The sequence below is a fragment of the Blennius ocellaris genome (genome assembly GCF_963422515.1).
Source record: "Blennius ocellaris genome assembly, chromosome: 22".
NCBI lineage: Eukaryota > Metazoa > Chordata > Actinopteri > Blenniiformes > Blenniidae > Blennius > Blennius ocellaris.
The window spans coordinates 6,987,620-7,010,324 of record NC_137671.1 but is presented as its reverse complement, the minus strand read 5'-3'; the positions used below and the strand labels follow the sequence as shown (position 1 = coordinate 7,010,324).

The following is a 22,705-nucleotide window of genomic DNA, read 5'->3' as shown; positions in this document are numbered from 1 at the left end:
AATAAAAAAGTATATAAATATAAAATATATAGGTGATATTCTATTTTTTTCACCAAGCTGTCACTCAATGTAATCAAATCATTTAAAATAAATGTACTGATTAGACCATCACATGTGCAAAATGTGGAATTTCTTCTACAAGAACCGATTTTTTTATATGTGCAGTATTTGAAAACATGGTCGCCTTGAGCTGCAGCTTGTACCTTCTGAGTGGACGGAGTGGCTATAGAGATGCCCATCCCACTTCCTGGTAGGACTGACAACACTTTATACTGTGAACAAAAAAAAGAAAAAGATGTTTGCATCATTTGCTGATTTCACAACAGGGAACTGAATTTAAAATCTGGAATGAAAGACGCGTGCTGTGGGTTGGGAGCGTTTACCTTCTGGATGTCAGTGATGTCCACCAGCTTGATGACTTTATTCTTCTTGGAGGAGCCGGACCTGGAGCTGGAGCTCTCGAAGCAAAGATAGCTGGAAGAGAGGGAGAGAGAGAAAGAGGGCTACTTTGAAGAGATGGAAGGAGTGAAAAAAAAAAAAAAAAAAATCACAGGGTGAACTGAACAGGCTTCTTGTCAGTCACATGTTCAACGAGGCGAAGAGGTTTGGAGATAAGAGGTATTCTCGGGAGGAGAGCTGTCCTGCCTGATCCGCGGTCGACTCGCCGACACCGACGTGTGTAGACGAGAGGAGACACCTCGGACCACTTAAATGTAGAGTTTTACTTACTTCTCCGTGACATACAGCACTCCGTTTCTGATGTAGTCGGTGGGCATCTTTCTGTCTCGGTTTATGAGGCAGCACCTCCAGCCGTTCTCACACACTGAAGCACAAAGACACGAGGCGTCAGCAGCAGCACGGAAGCACACGTCTCTGAACTCAGGAAAAATAGAAACGGTGTAAATATGTTGATAATTTCAGTGATATATGACACTCTTTTGAAACATCTTGAACAGTTTTTGGTGGCGAGTGGTTGTCATATGTTCATGTGTGTGTGGTACTGCAATACGAGAATGAGTGCAGCGGCTTGTATAATAAATAATAGTGACATGGATCAACTTTTCTGAAAATATATAATCATTAATACAGAAAACAGATCTTAACTAGGCTCTATTTAATATAAAAGTCAATGAATTATATTTAAAACGTTTTATTTTAACTTATAGGACTTAAAAATGGAAAAGTTTGATATTCATCCCATTATTGATGGAACTTGATCCCCTTTTAAATTCATTTGTTCTGCAGCTTCAGTGTGGGGGACTTTAAATGACACTATTCTGTGTCGAAAGACTGTAGTGGGTCGTCTCACCCGCCAGAGGGCGCTCTGACTCCGACAGGTTGAAGATCTCGTGAAAAGCTCCCTTCTTGGTGCTGTGAGAGCGACCGGCGTCCTCCTCTCTGCTCACCCCACAGGGCACGGTGGCCAGGCTGCTCCGAGAAACCACCGGCTGGACCTGCGGGAGAGGCAGGAGGGCGTGGAAAGAAAAGACAAAAAAAAAAAAAAATAGATATAGGACAGGAAAGGATAAAAGGAAGTATGGAAAATAAAGAGGAAGTGATGAGTAAAAGTACGAGACAACAAGGAAAGTGAAAAGAGAATGAGGGGAGCACAAGGTTACTTGAAGATAAACTACAGACTGTTCAATCTCTAAAAAGACAATCAAACTTTAATTAAAAAAAAATTATAAAATAAATCAGCTCCTTGGCTTTTATTATTGCGTTTTGTGTGGCTGCTTGTGAGCTTGTTTGCCGCAGACTCAGGTGTGACGTGCAAAGCAGAGTGAGGCCATCCATCGCTCAGCACACACCAGATGCACCTGTTAGTTTTAACTCAACACTTCACTTTGCATTTCCATGTACAAGTTTCCATTCAGTAACAAATCGGGAAAAAGGAAGGATGTAACGAGCAGACATGAATCGACACGTTTCTGCTCTATGGGTGTCTGAACTACTCAAAACTAATGCTACGTCTCGCCGGTATTCTATGTCAATGGATCAAAAATGTCCGCTGTTTAAACAAGAAACAATTAAGAAAAAAAAAACAATGTTAAAGAACCAGTTCAGGAATTGCTGACTCTTGTATGCAGTGACATTTTGATCCATTCCCTTCACAATTACTGGCTGCCAGTCTCATGGAGCATCTTGCACACACACACACACACACACTTGGGAGGTGAGCTGGCAGCACACCCAGGCACAGCGGAGGAACCAAAGGGAAACACACCAGAGGCCCTACCTTCTCAGTGCCAGAGAGCTGAGAGAGAGAAAACGACAGAGCACACCTGTGACTGAGGCCACAGCAGAGACACACACACACACACACACACACACACACACACACACACACACACACACACACACACACACACACACACACACACACACACACACACACACACACACACACACACACACACACACACACACACACACACACACGCGCACACACACACACACACGCGCACACACGCTTACACAATCGTGTATGAACCAGCAGTGCCTGGCACGGCTGTGATGTATTATTGAGAAGAGACGAACGGTACTTTGAAGCTTCGAGGATCAGATTTTTTTTTTCTCCCCGTTTTGCGGCACCGCAGGCGGCGGGAAGGTGGGAGGACACCTTCTGACGACATGAAAGACTGAACCTGACCTGCAGCTGAGAGCTGAGAGCTGGACTCTGCACACACTCCTCAACTCCACCAACACAGAAATCAATTGTCCAATACGAGTAAACTGTGGTGGAACTTGCACACCCTCTAGTGGTGTATGGAGGAAAGTAGCTTTTTTTCCCCTTTTTCTGATGAAATTACAAAAGTTCTGATTTGGAAGATCAGTTTCCTTTTTGACGAAAACTAGCTGTTATTTTTCAATGTTCTGGCTTTGACACCGTATAAAAACGTATACAAATAATTTGATTTCACACTCGTTACTAGGTTCTCCTTCAATGTAGTGACCCTGTGAAGCCATGCACTGTTCAGTTGGAAACTGTTTCTTAAAGTCCATTCACCCCGACTAAGTGTGTCAAGCACCATCTGCGACTGACACGAGATCTCTTCCAGTGTCTGAACTTGCTCCTTGTGACTGAGGAGGCGTTTGGGGAGTGATGGCCGAGTTGGTATGAGGCCAAAAAACTCCCACCTTTACAAAGCGCTGAACAGGCACGTTATGACGGGGGGGAGTATTTCACAAAACAGAGACCCGCCTTGCCTGAGCAGAAACATTTACGATGTCTGATGATCCTGATCTCTGCACGTTTCTTTTTTCTCTTTCCCATAATGAAGTTCAGGATGAAGGGACACCGCAGAAGCAAATCAACACAATCTACAGATGATACCCGTCACACCTAGAAAAAAAACCCCAAAAGGCTGCCAAACAGCATCCCTTGCTGCACAGGAAAGCTATTTTGAATGGTGGTGAGATGGTTCTTCTGTTTTGACAGCAACTTATATATGTATAAACTTTGACTAAATGTTTAAGTAAAAGAAACTTTTAAAAAGTCATGTCTGTGTTTTAATTCCACCAAAAAAAATTGTTTTTGTAGGTTTATCTTCTTTTTCTACCTTAATTCTTTATCATATTCATGTGCGTGTGTGTGTGTGTGTGTGTGTGTGTGTGTGTGTGTGTGTGTCGTACCCGCCGTGACACAGTTGCGTTGGTCCTCTCTTTGAGCTGAGGGTCGGTGGGAAGGCTGTTCCACACGATGTAGGGTGTGTCATATTTATCCCGGAGCTTCGGACAGCTCTTAAACAGGAAGTCTATGACGAAGAACTTGATGCCAGCGTACAGGCCTGCAGGGAGGGGAAACACACAACAAAACATGAAGGAAGGAAAAAAAAACAACAAACAAACTAAAAAGAAGAGCTGTGATGAAAGCAGAGATTCTTCAGAATATTATGCAACACGGAGGTTAAAATAGAGCAAGTGAAAAGATTAAATGAGGCCAACTCTCACTTCCCGTGTGGTTAATCCTCGAATGGTTCTGATTTGCATTACTTCCTGCATTTTTGGTCCATTTTCAACTTCAAATCGTCCATATTGCACATTTAGTCTTCTTCACATTATTCTATATCATTTTCTTGAACACAAATTTTACATTTGAGTATTTTATCACATTTTTCAGTCAGATAGTGCTGAATAATTGTATGAAAGTCATTTTTCGGGGGTTTTATCAAATGGCTTTTTCTGATTGAGGGTTACCACTTTGAATCCGGCTTTGGGCTATGTTGGTAAGAAGTTTGCAAGTTTTCTCCTGGGTCGTCGAAAGACTCACAATTTTCCGTAGGTGTGCATGAATATGATATTTCCTGGCCGTGTGTGCCCTGTGACGCACTAGCAGCCTGCGATCTGAGTGATGTGAGGCTGCGTTAATCAAATTTATGGTGACTGTCTATAGTGATTCTGGTTCGTTTTTAATTTCTAAATGTAATGAAGGAATCTGTCTGGAGAGTAAATTTGTGCCAACATTGTTTTGGAAACGCTTTCTTCACAGGACAGTAAACAAAGTAGTAGCTGATATTGCCAATAGCCTGCAGTTGGCCCTTGCAGGCCGAGGGAGAACCAACGGTTACACAAGTTCTGTGTGAATGCTCTTGTTTGTGTGCACTGGGTTGGAGTATAAGGATTTACATTCACTCGAGGCTCTGATTCGGTATTTACAGAATGTCAACTGGACAAAAGAGCTTTTGTTGTGCGTCACTTACCCATCATGAAGCCCATTAGTTTGTACGGCAGGACGCAGGAGGTGATGAACGTCACCCACAGGCAAATGTAAAGTTTGCGGGTGCTCTCTGGCTGCACCCACATGAACAGGCTGGGAAATAAAATAAAAAGAGGAATGTCGGTATCTCAGTTGTAGTACAAAAAAAAATGTTGATGTCAAATTCCATCATGGTTCTTAACGTACTTCTTTATCTTCTCCAGAACATCTGCCATTTTACCAAAAAGGTTCTGCAACGAGAGATAAAGCGCTGATTGAACTCGCTGTAAAGAGTTTTTTCCCACACTGACGTGTTGAAGAATGTGAAGCTGAGTTTTACCTGAGCTTTCTGTGCAACATCGAGTACAAGCTGAAACTTCTCAGATACCGTCAAGTCTTCCTTTGGAGGTTCCTGCAGGAAACACATTTCAGTGCCACATTCTGTATCAACAAGGACGTACTGAGGCATTAAACACAAAAGATCTGTCTTACCATTGGTTCAGAGACCTCAGGCACAATGCTCCACTGAATCCTCCAACCTCTGGGAAACAGTTAAAAAAGAAATAAACAAAGATCTCAAAAAAAAAAAAGGTTTTCTTTTTTAACAAATCTTTTTCCCTCTATATGGATTTGGAAGGGATTTGTTAGTTTTCAGTATCTGTAGCATTGAGGAAAGAAGTGAAGCTGCTTGTTTAATATCACGGCAACAATAAACTATTCACCCATCGATTGTCCTTTCTATACCTCCCTCCTTCCCCGGGCTCAAGTTCATCCGAGCGGATAATGGGAAAGAGGCAGGCGATACGGAGAACAGCGTCAGCCGACTCGTCAATTAGCTTAACAAGCGTGAACTCTGAGAAAAGCCACACAGGAGCGGGTTTCAACCAGTGTCTGGAAGGCAGGTTGAGGAACGCTACACATCGTGTGTGTTTGTCTTCACCAGGTCAGTCCACTGCCTCAGGAGCCAACTTGTTTCGGTTTTAATACACATAAATGAAAACTACATGATCAATCAGAGCTGAAAATCTGATTTTCCCTTTCAAACATCTCAAAGCAAACTAAAAACCCCATCAATATTTCCAAAGCAATCAACATATTTAGAAATAAATTTAAGACTCAGGCATTAAGTTAATCTATATCTACTATTTATATCTATTTTTATTCACTTGAATCACTTTAATTGCTTTTAATAGTGTTATTCCATCTTATTACATATCTGTTTGTTTCAGTATACACGTGTTTGCGTATTCCTGTGTGTAAAGCACTTTGCACGACATCATATCTTCATGAAAAGTCTGGCTGAAAGCTGCATGCACGTTTTTACCTGGCGATGAGGTAATTTAAGGACAGGCGCAGGATAGCCAGGAACAGGAACATGGGGATGGCCCAGCCATGCCAAGCAGCATTCATGTAAATCTGAAGACAAAAAAAAAAAACCCCAACACAATGAAACAATTGCATTAGATTCTAAAGGTCAATTAGTTGACAATGATAGTTAACTGTGGTGCATTTCAAACCTAATCTGGATTAAGTAGGTGCTTCTTAAGGTTGAAGTCATTGGTTATTAATGTTTTGAAACTTGAATTGTTATATTCTGTGTGTTGATGAGACTCGTTTGTTTCATCTTAGCATTGCTGAAAGCAGCTGCTGCTTTTCTGTGCAGCTTCCCAAAGGTGCAAATTAAATATTCATCACGAGCTTTAAATGATATTCCTCAGTGGCCAACAACAGCCTTCGTCGGAGAAACCACTTGATAAAGACGAACTGGTGACAAGTTCAATGCGTGGACCCGGGAGCTCAGCGAGTTGAAGCACTTCATTGACATTATTAGATGGCATCGCTCACACGTCGACACTAAAGCGACACCATTTTCTACCGACTGAGATGGTCCTGGCACGGACAAGAATCAATGGGACGGACATCATTTAGTAAAACCACTGACAGGGGACATTAACGACAATCTGATTAGACTTTTTGCAGCTGTCGCTGTGAAGCAAAAATGACTTCACCATTCAGTTAATTTCCCACTTAATGTGGCATGTGTCAGGGCTGGAAGAGCTGAACGGGTCTGAACCACGCATTTATGTTTCGTCTATAAATGGACACAATGTGACATTTGATTCAAGCTTTTGTTGTACAATTGGTGCTTAGGTTTTTTTTTTTTCTTTTCCATTTGGCTGCTTGTGAACCTGACTCAGATTGTGTCTTGTAGATAAATGGGTCGGGCTCATTCTGCAGACAACACTGTTCGCTAAAAACGACATCTATTGTTTTAATCATTCCTATGGCAGCGTCTCTGATTGACTGACTTGATACAACATCGTGAGGGGCAATTTTATATCGCACAGATGAACAAACTGGTATAAACTTGTGACTTTAGGAGGTAAACTATCACAAAGTTGTCTTTGAAAATGATACAAGCAGGTGTGTAGTGCCCCTGGAAGAGATAGCCTCATCCAATGATAGTATCGTGACAGAATAATATGAATAATGTCCACTGACATAACAGAGATGTGATCCAAGGTAAAAAAAATAATTTTTAAAAAAGGGGATCCACTCACAATGAAGGCAATAGCTGAGGTGTAGACAGAGTGCCAATTGGATAAGGCGGAGAGGTTCCTTAAGAAGTTGGTGACAGGTCTGGCTCCTCGCTCTGAAACAAACAAACACAAAGAAAAAGGAATATATTCAGTTGTGTTTATGTCAAATAACCAGCTCGTGGGGAGCTTTGTGTCACTTGTACTACAGCGTGCCGCAGAGGCTGACAAGCAGTTTATGTTCGGCTCCATGCATTCTGAATACTCACTGAGTCGCCTCATGTTTTCTGTCAACCTGGATGGGGGAAGAAGAAGAAAAAAGGAAAGTCGTGAAGGTCAGAATACACGTAGGTGCTCACGTAGAAGTATTCTGTGTGTATGAAAATTGATTGTGCATGTGTGGGAAAGAAGTGGACACACTTTGGCCTTCATCGGTCGAGAATGACTCATTCGCTTTTCGCGGAGGAAAGAGAGAACACAAAGCCTCAAACTTTCTCCCCTGCTCACTTGGCACTATGCGGAAAAAAAATTATTCAGGTTTGGAGAAACAAGAAGATCTGATTCTAATGGTGCCATAGTCTATTTATTCCTTTAAATGGAGTGAAAATAATTGCACATGTTTAACACTGGGCTGCAGTCGAAGCTTGCTTGTACAGTTTTAGTGCTCCCCTGCTGCCGTCCAGCTGTCTGATGAAACTTCTCCTTGAACACCCGCGAAATCAATACCCGAGGACGGATACTTCGTGTTCCAGCGCAGCTCTCACCCACCTTTTAGCACTTAACGGCTCCTCGGCCTCCACGGTGCTTTCCTCCGGCTGGAAGCGAAAGTCTTCGATGTAAACTCCGAAACGCTCATACAGCCACTTCTGCAGCCGCGAACTCCACACCTCCTTCTGCTGCTTGTCAGCTGATGGGGAACAAATGGACCCCTGTCAGGTTGTGTTTACTTCTTTTTCATCCCCTGTGCCAACAACAATGCCTATCTGTCATTGTATTGTGATTGTTGAGACTGGTGTTCCTAATTGTGTCGGCCTATGTGCTTGTACTTGTGTGCAGGGTCACTCAAAGAAAAAATAAAAGGTTGAGACCAATGCTTGGAGGAACTGACTGATGGAAGTTTAAAAAGAAGAGGATGCATTTCCTCTAAACACTATTTAAATTTGTGGTTTACATCGCTCCTACAACCCAAATCACTCAGGCTCCAGTTATACTTACTTTCGCTGTCAAATGATCGACTCAAACAAGAGCAAACACACATCCTAATCCACCCATCCATGCAGCACACACACATTTCCAACACGAGCTGCAGCTCAGGCATGTCTGCCCTAGATAAAGCGATCCGCAATCATAACCCATTTTCCAAAATTAGCCGCCGTGTCTCTCCCTCCCTTTCCCCGTCTCTACAGCCACACACAGACAAGTCACTGGGTCACTGTAAGTCAAACTTTGAGAAAAAAACTCTTATCTTGGGGGGGAGCAGACAAAACTGGCACATTTCAATAGACACCTTTGCTGATTATTTCACAAATGAGAGAATTTCTATGTATTATTGCCGTTTGCTGGGTTGCTCTTGAAACCACAAACGGCACAACAAAACGCACCCTATATGCATTTCTGTTGCTATGCGCTGCCTGGTGTCCTATAGTAACCCACAGACGAGGTCTGTTAGTATCGAGCTGCACGCACACGCACACACACAAAACCCTCAGAAAATGTCACTTCCTGTCAGATCGAGGGACCGCCCCCCTCCTCCCTCACTTGGTCACATCCTGTGGAGGTCTCACCTGTTCCATTGTTTGAGGGTGACTGCTGTTTTCGAGGAGGTTGAGGCGGAGAGTCCTCTAGTCTGATGGGGGAGGAGAGGGAGAGAGAGAAATGTGGAAGATTTGTTACGAGACGCTCTCACTTCTCTGTGTCAGTTACAATCGCATGACTGAGGAGGTTCAAGTGATGATACGCGGCGTGCTGCTGCACACCGACCAGAAAACTGTCATTGCGGAAGACAATGATAGAAGAGGACACCCGAGAGCATTTTTCTAGACTTGCATCAGATTACTGGATGACATAAAAGCTGTGAACAGGAGCAATAAATACAGCAGCTGTGTACTGTTTCTTATAACCAATAATACAAGCAGGAAAAACGACAAGAAAGTGCTTTGTCTTTTTTTTATCCAACTGCAGGAACTCTTCCGAAGCTCTGTTTGTGAAAATGTGTAAACATCAATGTGAGCCTGATTCAGTAAATTTGCTCACAAATCCAGTGAGTATGTACTCTGTGAGAGGTTTTTGTTTCCACTGGGGGATCCTCCATCATTATCCACATAGGTTAGTGGTAAAGACTTCTACAGCCAGTGAGAGGATCAATATGAACGTTGAAAAAGGCCAATTATTGAACTCAAGCGCTGGCACTCGAAGACTGGTTGTACTATTAGTCCTTCCCATACATGTCTGTTACTACGATACAAGCTCCCCACTACAGCAGCTTTTAGCATTCTTCGTTACAGTATGGTTTCTACTTAATTATGTTGTCTCTATTTTGTACTTTAGATAAAACTTGACATTTTCAAAGTGCTTATATTTCTATAAATACAGATTAAAATAGAATGTATCACTGTAAAGGAGAGTACAACGTATACGAAAAGTGAAAACCAGCCGTTTCTGATAATTCTTGTCCACAATAGATAAATACTGATCTTCACCATAATAACAACCAAAACAAGTCCAGGAGTTCTTTGTAACGCTCTGTTCCACTGGAGTATTTATAAATCGTTTCCTGGAAAAACACTCCACAGCCACATTCAATTAGATTAGGGTATTAGTTTGACAAAAAAAAAAAAAACACAATCTTATAGTCTCCACTTTATTACTACTGGGGAGAACATTATTAGAGGAAGATTCCCAGGTTACTGTAATTATTTTCCTTACAAACTCCTGAGCTATCTTTGGATTTGCTGGGGGGGGGGATGTTTCTCTGCTGGTAATCACTTGGCGATCACCAGTGGAATTTCCCATTGGCAGCCAGAGAAGCATCATCTGATAACAGGCACACCCCGACACCCGCAGAGCTGTACATGATCACTCTGGGTTTGAGGAGGAGGAGTGGTGTGTGCCAGCAAGGTGCAGGGTTTGTTTTTCCTCCCCGAAAGGAGCATCGGCTCCGTGTCACGGCGGACGTTTGGACACCCAAGACCGGCGCGTGACTCTTGCCTGGTTTTTTTTTCCTGCCGCTTTCCATCACCCTGAAAACATACGCAAACACACACCTCCTTGTGGAATTCCGCCGCCTACCAAGCTGCTGATGCTTCTATTTATAGCAGAACGCCCAATAGGACTGACTGTCTCACACACACACACACACACCAACCCAGGGTAACAAAGTGCACCGTCACCACTTCCTGTCCTTCCCTCGTTACGACCTCCCATCTTGTGCATTTGGTTGCCATCTCCCGCCACCCGTCTCACCTGGTCTTGAGCACCTCGTTCATCTTCTGCTCCAGGTCTATCCTCTTGCTCCGCTCTTTCTCCAGCTCTTGCCGCAGGGAGTCCACATTGGTCTCTTCCCGCAGCTTCCTCAACTCCTCCTCTGGAAAACACAAACATTGGAGATCAGTATCTTAAATTCTTCTAGGAAAACGCCACAATGGATGGCGGTGTTCCTGTTGGATTTATCTGGTACATTTAGCTGCACTTCAGTTCCACTTGGATAATCGATGTGTGTGGCTCTCATTTCGTCTGTCCATCCATCTATATCCTTCACCTTCACCTGTCCCCCACACTTCCTCCTTGTCAGTCAGCTCTTAGCATCAAGTGGTTTCAGGTATCGGGGCTTTTTTTTTTTTCAGGGCGGGGTGCAACATCAGCAGCAGTTTCCTCTCAGTCTTTTGTCCGGGGCTAAAGGGACGCATGAATATTGAAGGAGGGAGGGCAATAAAAGTGTGCACATGTACAGGGGCACGGATTAAACAATAGATGCTGCACGCATTTATGTGCCCCCATAAAGACACGCTGAAATAATGGAACAGACGTAGTGATTGATTCTTCCATCATTAAAATTAAATGCACATGTTGAAATGATAGATAATTCTGAAGGCTCTTCAAACAACTTTTAGATGCTCGATCATAATCCGTCTGATTTTTGAAAGCACATTCTGTGCCACGAAAATCGATAAACACAAGAAATATCGTGTGAAGCAGCTGCAGCGTCCCAGGTACCAACAGTCCTGACTGTAAGGGGGTGACAGAAGCTGGGCTGTGAACCTCTGACTAATTAAAACATAAATCACCCGTTCGCTCCTTCCTTCCTTCGAGATCGTTTCAATCAGAAGCGGCGGAGGATTCATGTTACAAGAATTTCACCGCTACTTTCTCATCGCCCAATCTCATCTCTCTCTTGTCCTTCATCTCGTCCCATTAAGGCTAATAAAACATTCATTGGCAGAACCCCTGGAGCCAAACCATCAGCTTCAAGCCTGGGTGCCGGCCCTGGTAGATGACATCATGCAGCTTCATCTCCTGATAATTTACCTTTCTTCACATAATCTTCTGTGGCGTGTCTGGTTTAGTAAAAGTAAAAAAAAAAAAAAAAAAAAAAGGCCTTAGCTCTCGTGGAAGTGATCTGTAGAAAAAAATATCCCCCAAAACTCATTTCCCTGCTTATTAGAGCATGGTGGGTCGACTGTATTACATCAGTGTGCCTGTATCCCACTCGCCATCTGCCGATTTAAAAATGTGTTTACGTTCCAGTAAATATGTATGTAAACAGGAGGGAGAGAAACTGAGCGCTTGTGCGCAAGACTGATCTAAAGATCGGCCAAAGGTCGCAATGGGCTAAGCAGCTTAGCGCTGGCTTGGGTGCCCACCGCCACCCGTAAACCTATTAGACAAATGGCTAACATCATATCCTGGTTGGTGTCGGCACAATAAGATCAGTAGTTTACACGCTCCTCAGCCCAAGCCCAAACAGCATGACATTACACAGAAAATTGCTTTAAAATGACATGAGAGTTTGTCCTTCCTTTCAAAAGACTCGGCAAAAAGCGACACGCTCTTGATTAAAAAGGGAAACGGGGAGACACAAAGGTGTGCTGATGGGAAATGTAGCTTGCGGTGGTGCAACAGACTATAAACCACATTAACATGCTCGGTTCCATGTGTGGGTAGTGTTAGATCTGCTCCCTGCAGCTAATGTCTGTGTGCAGCTTCAGCCACATAATGACTTGACGAAGTGTTTCTTCGGAAAAACAAAACTCAACAGCTTTACGTTATTGTGAGCGTGCGTTTCTGTGAAAATGTAACTAAGGGGGAGGATGAAAAGCTACACAAATTATGAAGAAATTCCCCCCAGACTTAATTCCAATCCGTTTTTCTCTTGTTTTCAAAAGGAAATCTCTACATTTTACCATAATGTACAGTACCAGCTCTCCAGAACAGAAGTGTGGGCCATTTTCTGATCCTCTATCGTCCCTGTTTTAAGTCGCATAGCATCACCTACAACACAACTGGGTTCAAACTCAGACAACAAAATGCAATTCGAGGTTCTTAAGTGACTAAACCAGTGTTTCTGTAATTTGGTCATCTATACATTAAGGCGTACTTGAAGGTAGAGTGAGATTGATTGATGAACAGCTGTCCATTTATCCAAAATAAACAAGTTTGATCAACTGTTTTATGCCCGAAACCATTCATTGATCCATCATCTACCCACATAACTGTAACTGATTCAAATCTTCACACAACTGCAACAAACTAAATCACTAAAAACTTGTGAAAAAATATAAACTTTAAAAAATCCCTCTCACTGCGGTGAAATATTTTCCTTCTTTAAATAGCTTCAATTGTATGCTGTAAGCTAATGGTTTACTCTTAGCAATCCAGGTGATGACTCGGGAAGATCTAAATAAATAAAAAACGTTATCATCTATAAGTACAGACTGTACTGACAAGCAGCTGCCATTAACCATTGTCTATACTGTTCACCTTTAACCTCTACAAACCAACACCCCCCCCCCCAAAGTTTCCTGTCTATTTAGTGAAACCCCCGCCCTCTCTTTGACCCCCGTTATCATTCCGCTGTGTTTAAGATCCTTCACATAAATTTCCGCTCAGCAGTTTCCTTCCTTCCACACAGACCGTATCCTTCCTCACACCTCATTCCAGGAGTCTATATACCATCGCATGAGAAAAGGGGGGGCAAAGTGTGGTACAGCACAGCATGACACAATACACTCTATATGTGTCAAACAAAGAAGTACAATCACTGCTTCCATCTACAGAGGCCCTCAGCATCACATAGCACATTAATGACACTGTCAACACATCTGTTCCGCTTCTAAAATTGGACTGCTGGCTTCTATTTATAAATCTCTGTCCCGGGTTACAGGGTCCGGCCTCATTGGCCATTATGGCCAATGGCAACGAGACCATTTATTAGAAACACAGACAGCAGATTAGCTAAATGGCACACCAGGAGGACTTTTAATCACTCTGACCTTTTGTGCAATCCTTTCAACAAATCCCAATTTCTGCTGCAAAAAGAAAACAAAGCAAAAAAAAGGCTTCATATGAAACTTTTCAAAGAAGCAGTTTGAGACCGTTAATAAGAAGTCTGCATAATGCAATAGTAAGAAAGACCTCAGAGTACAAAATTGAGCAAAACACTTGCACCCAAAATAAAATGAGTAATTCTCTGTTATCCAAATACTGATCAGGGTTCATGAGGGAACAAAAAGCACCTTGCAATATCCTGCGATTACCTTTTATGACTCAAACTCAACATGACACCGAGCACAAGATGTAAAATTAATCCAAAACTATCGTGTAAAGCTTCAAAGCTTAGATGAGTTACTGCTCTGCCGTGGGTTTGACTATGTTTGATAGGACTGAAACAAAAGTATGTGTCACAATAAGACATACATTTGGTTGAATAATAACAAGAAAAAGAAAAAGCATAGTCATCACCAGCACCACCAAATATAAACATTTACTTATAGTACTGATGTCAACAAATATAGCAATGCTTACCGATGAAAAACATCATGACAGCCAGAAATACATTTATACAAAGAAAAATGTTCTAGATAAAAGAAATATATTGCATAAATCGAGACGGTATAATCCGGATTTTAATTTGCGTGTGAAAAGCTGAAAACTTACTGAGGTTGAGGTTACTTTTATGGCGCTTGAGCTTATGAACAGTTCCATTATAAAGCAGCTCAAAGCTGTCAAAGGTGCAGTCCTCTATCCTGCTGATGGCGGCATGTCTCTGCAGTTGCCCGGTCCCTGGGGCGCTCCCACAGGACCGCGACGGCAGCGTGGCCGCTTTGGGCCTTTCCTGAAATCGAGCCAGGGCTACAGGTCCCTCCAGACGAACTAGGATCGTTCACCACCTTCTGCTCAACGACGATCAAAAAGAAATCTTCCTAAGGTACATGCTCCGTGTTCACGCGTCTCATCCGGGGAGAAAGCAGAGATGTGCGCCGATTCATCGCCACCAGAACAACAGGCCTCCTCAGAGTGACGGTCAGTTATCAGCGCTGGTCTGAGCTGGGCTCGGGGTAAAAAGAGAAGGAAGGGCAGCGGAGGTAGAGAGAGGTGGGGCTTTGCAGGGTGGCCGGCACTCTAAGAGGGCCTGGAATCGGAGATTTCAGAGCACATTGCACTTGACCAACGGGCACGCATTGCACATGTTCATGTGTCAGTGCAGGTTTACATGAACGAGTACAGAGGATTAAGGATTCATCGTATGTATATGTCATTTTTATGACTGAAAACATGTGCGAGGACTTACAAATGTGCATGACCACTTTACATACCACACAAGAAATAAAGCTAATTGCCTTTGGTCGAACCAGGCAAAGTTTGTTAGACCTCAAAAGGAAAAGTACTGTGCGAGTTTTTCAATCCAGGCCAGAGACAATGGCTCCTTTCATGGAAAGAAGGTGGGGGCAATGGGGGGGTAAAAAAAAAAAAAAAGAAAGACAGGAAAAAAAAGAGACAGAAAGGGAGGGAGAGAGAGAGAAAATCAGCTGCTTCGCATCGGCCTCTCATTGTTGCCATTCACCACAGCGTTTGCTACGACACCGGTCGAGTTGAAGGAAAAGGAAGGTTGAGCTTTGTGGCTCTCGGCTCATCTGCAGCTGTTGAGCGCTGACGGAGGAATAAAAGGAACGGAAAAATGGTGGGCATATGACAATAGGAGCCTGGCGCCTGCAGGTGGAGAGTTTCGCCAAAGTCGATATTAATTTGAAAAAAATGTATTCTACCACTCACGTGTCACATCAACCACAATAAATCAGAATGGCAGAATGTTCAAATGAATACCTCGTCACATATTGAAGTTGGATGTTGTAATCACTGTGTCAAAAATGAGGTTAAATCACCTGGATCAGGTGAGGTCACATTTTATCATATAAGTCCTCTGCTCTGGGCTCAATGACAGAAATAAAGAAGAGTCGAGTGTCAAATTACAAAATATCAATGTTGCATTTAGAGCAGAGAAGATGCAGCTTCAAATTTCAGATGACCATATATAAATGATTGATTGGTTTTCTTCTCTTTTAGAGGCGTTTTCATGATGTTGTAGTTCGGGTTAAAGCATTTGTTGAGCTCAGTCTGTCTGAAAACCCCTTTCCTCTCAGTGGCCTCCTGCCGCTCTGGCCCTGATATCTCTGGATGGCCTAGATCTCACTCACTTTGTTTCAATTCCCCCTTTGTATTACATTAGTTTGATTTTATGATTATGTTTCAACACTGTCTTTCTTTCCCATGCTGTCTTTGCTGACATATTGTTCATGTGACGCAGATGCTCCAGGCAGAATTGGAGACTTCCCTGTATGTGGACACTTATATGAGCCAACGTTGATGCAAAAACTCAAAGGGTTATATGATTAAAATCGTAGGTATCCAATAAATAATCCAGATAAACAATGATTTATAATCTAATATTGTTGTGTCAAGAAGACGGGAGGCCATCTGCTTGTTTGCAGAGCAGTAATCAAATCACAGATTTTATTACATCAGATATCTGGTCATGACTAGATCTGAGGTATTGGGACTTATGAGGACACATTAGTGGTTTTTGAGAGATGCACATTCTGGCTTCACAGCAAAAAAAAAAAAAATGCAGTTGAGGTGAAGGGAGGCTGCAGTCGCAACAGATCGCAGGACAAACATTCACACTAACATCTATGAGCAATTCGTAGTCCCACCCTGAATCAAAACAATATCCATTACACCTCTGTGTAACCTTGGGACACATTTATAATTTGTTCTAGAATTGCTAAGAGTAATTGAGCCACTACCTTTTGCCATCTAAAATGAACATCTTCAATCAGAAGTATTGTGTTGGGACACTTTGTTTATGTAATATGCTTCAATCAAAGAATGAGTCTGTTCATTTTCACTTCAGCCCCGCCAACACAATGTTTCAGGTGAAAACGTATCGTTTCTGCATTTTCGTTTCAGTAAATGTTTTTGGAACGATGTCCGTCTACACGGGAACTGCAGCTATGCTGAAAACGATACAGTTAGCATTTAGGGCCACTAGTGAGTGCTGTCAGTTAATTTGTAATGATTCCACACACGCATGCACACCCAGAAAAGAAAATGCTATAAACATTAACAATGGCGAATACACAGTCATTTGTATGGACAGACGACAAAGTTGGATTATTAATATGGGTGACTTTCAATTATGAAACTACCAAGTCCCAGGAGAGTAACGGAGTCATGACACTTTGGAAGCCACTATTGTTATTGTCCATGTCCTTGTGCATGCGGAGAAGAGGCCTTTTCATAAATATTTCTGCTGTTGGATTTTTCTCTAGAATGATGACTAAACATTTTTTTTGTAGGGGGGGGGATAAATGAAATTAGGCTGTATATAATGCAAGTGAATATAACGAGAGACGTTCAATGACGAGCTGCAATTAGAAAAACCTTTGCTTCTGCACCGTCAAGGCCATTCTGCATCAGTGGCTCTCACAATGACAGAGGGCGAGCTCCTGAACAGGCCCGGTGAAAGATGTCTTCATTATCATACAGCGTGTACTGCAGCTGCCTATTTAGAGCCAGAATGAATCATCATCTCTGTATGAGCGATGAGACAGGGAGCAGCCGAATACTCAATCGCTTACATAATTATCTGAAATAATACTAAATCAAGACATTTCAATGTCTGTATGCTTCAGCGACATGTTGGCAAGACACTTAGTCATTATTGAAAACACATTTCTTTTTGTATTTTCACTTTAATATCCTATTGGGCCGAAAACATGTTGGTTGTTTTTGTCTGGCAAAGTCAATGCAACACATCTATTAGTAATTGCAAGCTGCTTTTGTCTTTTTTGTTAAGGACAGATGGGGGAAAAAAACTGCAAGAAATCTAAGAATGAGCAGTTCAAGGCTACTAGAATTCAGTCGATTATTCTCGTATATTCATGTTGAACTCTTCCCCACAGTAGTTTTTGAACTGAGCACAACAAAATCATTTAGTTGGAAAATGTGCTTTAAACAAAACTGCAGAAATTCAAAGCTCCAGTGAATGAAAATGCTGAAAATCCTTGTTATGTAAAAATCATCGAGGTCTCAGAGTTGCGGTTTAATGGGACGGACAGTAAACAAAAGACAAAGGTAAGTACATATCGGTGGTGGATAAGAGTCCTTCACATCTGTATTTTAGGAGTATGATCACAGCTGTGGTGTACTTGTTATTCCAGATGAGTTCACCAGAAACTGTGAATTCAATCGTGTGCTAGACGGTATTGCAGAGAAAGCACTACATTAAAAACCTGCTTCATCTCTGATTCTGTTTGCGTTCACATATGCTGTTGTTGCACTGAACTGACATTGTGTGTGTGTGTGTGTGTTTCTGTCCCCTGATGTGATGTAGGGCAGCAGCTAGGACATTGTATTGATCAGCCAGTCACTATAAAGCTCAAAGCATGGCCTGTTCCCCTGCAGTAACCTTCAATATGTGACCTCACGCTGGATCGCATCACACGCCCATCTAGTCCTCTCCGACTTTATGGAACAAGTAGATCTGAAACCAATAAACACCAATTAAAGGGGGGGGGGCTTTCTGTTACCGAGTGCAATGTGAGAATATAGAAGCACCAACATGTACACACATTAGCCTGCCAGAATGAGGGTGGATGTCAACAGATAAAATATTTAGTGCTTCAGTGACTCACCAGTTGGCTTGCATGCATGCCGGCTACATGTGTTTGTGTTGTTTTGATAGGATCCAAGTACAGATTGAGAAATAACTTGAAATCTCAGCATGCCAAGAATAAAGAGCAATGGAAGAGAAAAGCAGAAAAAAAAAAAAAAAACAGGGCACAAGTGCAAAGAAAGATGGCAGTGTTAGTGAAAGAAATTGAATATTAACTAGACGGAAGCAAGGAGGGAGCATAAGAGGACGAAAATATGCTTTGCAAATGAAGCCCGCGCTTGTAAGGACATGAGGTGATTTCCACCACGAGCAGAAAGGGTCAGCTCAGCTCAGCTCCGTCACCCTCGGGAACGATTCCACTTGATATAATACACTAATACACTGCTTTTACCGTCATTATGATAATACTGTAATCACTGGACTATCACGGGGGTTATCGCTCAAGGAAACTGTAGCCTCCGAGTGCTTGTTCTAAATCTCCAGGCTCAGCCTATGAAACACACACTTTGGACACTGCAGGCATGAGATGCAGATACAGTGCAGCTGTATGCTAAAACTGTTGTGTAATCCTCCCTTGCATTGTGTTGTAACCTTCAATGGCTGCCGCTATAAATCTCCAGCCTCACAAAGCTGTACTGAATGGATGGTGAAGCCAGCCAGAGAAGACATGCGCACTTAAACGGAACAAAAATAATGGAATTTCATGAAAACTAAAAAAAAAAAATATTCTGCACCACAACACTACCATTATTTTGTAGTGGTCACTTTTCTTTGGCAATTTAATGATATTTGTCTCGTTTACAAATCATCAGTATCAAAGGTGGCAGTAAAAACAAATCTTTTATTATCGGTGAACAGTGTGTCGTTACTTGAAAAACTGAAGGTAAACCAAAGAGCCAAGTTTACAGCAATGCTTCCTCGGTCCAGGTAAAACAAGGTTAACGCGCCAACTAATGCGTTTATTCAATATTGGAAACATAAAAAGAGAGCGCTGGCCCTTTAAAGTAATCTGATTTAGTGTGTCGTGGGGTGTGTGTGCATAAACACAAACGTAAGAAGGGACCAGATGAGAGGCTGGGAATAAATAAAGGCCCACGTGAGGAAAGAGAGAGAGGAAGAGAGAGACGAGCTGAAGAAAGCGCAGCCCACCAGAAGGCCATCACGGCCCCCGCTGCAAATTTGAGCCTTTCTCTATGTGATCTCACGTCCGGAAACATGGTTACAAATTAACCAGCACCGTGTCCTCCGAATAGCACGGGTCAGTCGCAACAAAAGCCAAGGGAAAAGGCATGGGTTGATGCACATGCACACACACACACACACACTTCTGGGATGGAAACTCATGCCTTCTGTGACGGCAGGAGACAATACACACTGAAGCAGTGTGTTTGTTTTAGCACGCAGCGTGGGCCCCAGCTTTATTTTAGGCAGCAGAGAGAAAGACGTCAGTGAGAGAGAGAGAGAGAGTCTGAGAAAGGGAGAGAGAGAGAGAGAGAGAGAGTCCTACAGTGCGCCTACACTCATTTCACTGTGAATATAAAAGAAATACCAGAAGACTGAATTAGTTTCCTGGGTTGAGCAGAGATGCACAAAACAAGTACACTTTAAGATCTCGGTCTTAGTTTTCCTTCTTAATTTCTTGTTGGGCCTTCCCGGCTTCTTTCATGCTCACGATGCCTAAATGACTTCTGTCATCTTCATTGATATTGAATGTAATTAAATTTGAGGTCCATTGAGGACCTAAATAGTATTCCAAAAAATGGTAACGCCCACACATAGTGTAGATATGCAGCTGCTGCTCTCGTCAAGAAGTAATGATGCAGGTTGTGATGGCTGTTAAGATACTTCAGAACCAACATTACTCAGAGATGTATGTCTATTGTCCATTATTTTTATTGTTTAAAGTGTACAGTAAAATGGAATAGTGATCTATGGACAGACAAACACCACTGCATCAGTTTGTATGAACAAAAAGCTTTCGAGGAGCCGTCCATCCTGCCAACTGTAAAACATGGCATCATCAGCTTGTGCTTTGCTACTGAAGACAGTAAATGTATCAAAGGAACACTGGAATCTGTAAACAGATTGATAATAATATATGTCACACAAAGGGAAAAAGATGACGTATAACTAACGCTCAACTGGTGCAGAAAACCTTTGCATTTTGACTGACAGCGTGGCGTGCATCCACCACGAACAAGCATTTCATTATTCCTATCAAGAAGCAGTTCATACGATTTGGGTAATGAAACTTTTTAGGTACTGTGGAGCAGTGATGGGTCTGTGCTCCGTCCAGCTCTCACCGTTTCATTAGTTTGCTGCAAGTTGGGTTTATTGTTCTGAATAAATATTGCAGCTAATGTCTTCTTTTGCTCTTGTATGACAGGCCGAACAGCACACGGACTGAAATTCACCATCTTATGGATCAAAGTGGTTATACGATACACAACTGCTGGGTTCGTTACCTGGTTGGCCTTTTAAATGCAGCAATCATCAATGAAGCATGAATTGAAGTTTTCGAGATGGCATGAACATTTTGTTTTAAGACTTCTTGAGAAAGAAAGGATCGCTTTTTCGAGTCTCCCATTCGTCCCACTGCTCACACATCAGGGGTTAACTGAAACAATGTAAGCCCATATTACAGATTTGATTTTATCTCACAGATATCAGCTTCACCGCTCGCTGTCCATTCTCTGAATGCCTCGTCAGAGTTATATTGAGTTACTGCTAATGCAAACTGGACATTTCCTCCTGCTGCTGCTTCATAATAAGTGATCATATCCCGGGCCGAGCATATTAGATGCAATGTACTTGTCACCATGGTTAAAGCGGACAGATATGGGCTCATAAAACGTCGACAAAGGAGGTTTAAAATGAGATGCCAGAGTTAAGTAGTGTTGAAATGTTTGAGGCATGAAAAGCCTGAGCGGGTTTTCTCATTGGACGGCAGATTGTTTTTCCATATTATCCATGCTACTTAAAAAGCCATTGCACAACAGATAAATGCATAATTTCTCACTACAAGGAGCCTCTTGTTTCACTCCGCTAATCTCAGTAGCTTTAACTAATGACCAACTGCATATACGTAAAGACTGAAGTCATCTGGTCTGAGCTCACAACTGGAGAGAGGAAATGATAAATGGCCATTTGCTTTGCAGTTGTTACAACGCAAGCAATCAGATCCGCTGTCGATTGTTTACTGTATGGTGGCAGCGCATGAAAGCAAATGATGGCGTCAAGGAAAACAGCAGAAATAAAGTACACAACTAAAGCATGGGGCAGAGTGCTCAAAACTCTATTAGGTGCTAATGGATTGTCATGCCCAAGTGTTCCCGAAAGTCCCATTATAATTGGCGGAGATGAGGTGAGAATTAAGGGGCATGAAAAAAATAAACTAAGATGAAATGGGGGGGGGGAAGGCTGCAAGAATACAACATTGAACTATCCTCGAAGTTCTACTGCAGTCAACGACACACTGTAACCTCGATCGGGGCTTGTCTCTTTACCAAATGCCAAGTCATCTTGGGTGCATTAGTAACATTTCGACTTTGACCTGATGTAACAGCTGGTTTATCTGCAGTGTGAGCACAGAAATGTGTACAGAAGAGGAACGTCATCGAGCTGAGTGATTAAAACGCAAAGTATGATGAGGTTTGCACTTTGACGGCTTCTTTCCGGGGTTACTACAGCGTGTCAGATGATGGACATGTTTGTATCTCCAGGATTGGCCTGTGTCATACTGAAGGATGATAAATTCAACAGGATTAATGACAAATACAGAGACGTGAGAACAGGGAACGGTGGGCAGGATCCCAAAAAAACAAACTCGGTATTATGGAGGGAAAAGGCAAAGGGGGCTCAAACAGATTTTCTTTTTCCTATGACGAGAGAAATGAGGAAGGAGGAAAAGGGCAAACAGAAAGAGGAAAAAAAAAAAAAGACAGACTCATGAAAGAGAAGCTCATCGAGCTAGCATCCTGACGGTGTGACAATGAATCCAGCCCTTTTAGCTCAGGGACTGGCATTATGAGAGGACATAGCCCAAGGTATTCTCTTTCACACACACACTCTCTCACTCTCACTCTAATAGACATGGAGGGGGCAAGAGGGGAGGGGACTTCACAGTCCGTTACACACCACGAGACTGACAACGTGCTCCAGCAGCACAGGACAAGCAGTTCCTCTGAAGGATGCCGGGTTAGACATGCTTTAAACTGTAGGAGTTGGTATAAGCACCGCATGTTGACGCTTCTCAATGCCTCCGCACAAAAAGTATACGTAATCAAGTCCTTTATATTGGAT

The 22,705-nt window shown here is 42.6% G+C and overlaps 1 protein-coding gene across 2 annotated transcripts in view; it reads right to left on the bottom strand.

Annotated features, from left to right (window-relative positions):
• Positions 1-22,705, bottom strand: part of gramd4a (GRAM domain containing 4a) — a 41,608-nt gene that overhangs the window by 4,161 nt on the left and 14,742 nt on the right. Inside the window, exons 4-19 of one of the 2 annotated variants that reach the window (XM_080518619.1) lie at positions 10,696-10,816; positions 9,018-9,079; positions 8,002-8,140; positions 7,503-7,528; positions 7,258-7,349; positions 6,021-6,112; positions 5,189-5,237; positions 5,037-5,108; positions 4,904-4,947; positions 4,701-4,810; positions 3,634-3,788; positions 2,237-2,254; positions 1,310-1,454; positions 730-823; positions 384-474; positions 204-272 (exon numbers count right to left, since the gene is read on the bottom strand). In XM_080518619.1, coding sequence (XP_080374745.1) covers positions 204-272; positions 384-474; positions 730-823; positions 1,310-1,454; positions 2,237-2,254; positions 3,634-3,788; positions 4,701-4,810; positions 4,904-4,947; positions 5,037-5,108; positions 5,189-5,237; positions 6,021-6,112; positions 7,258-7,349; positions 7,503-7,528; positions 8,002-8,140; positions 9,018-9,079; positions 10,696-10,816 — 1,379 coding nt within the window. The remainder of the gene's footprint in view (positions 1-203; positions 273-383; positions 475-729; positions 824-1,309; positions 1,455-2,236; positions 2,255-3,633; positions 3,789-4,700; positions 4,811-4,903; positions 4,948-5,036; positions 5,109-5,188; positions 5,238-6,020; positions 6,113-7,257; positions 7,350-7,502; positions 7,529-8,001; positions 8,141-9,017; positions 9,080-10,695; positions 10,817-22,705) is intronic. The other variant, XM_080518620.1, reaches the window with a different exon arrangement.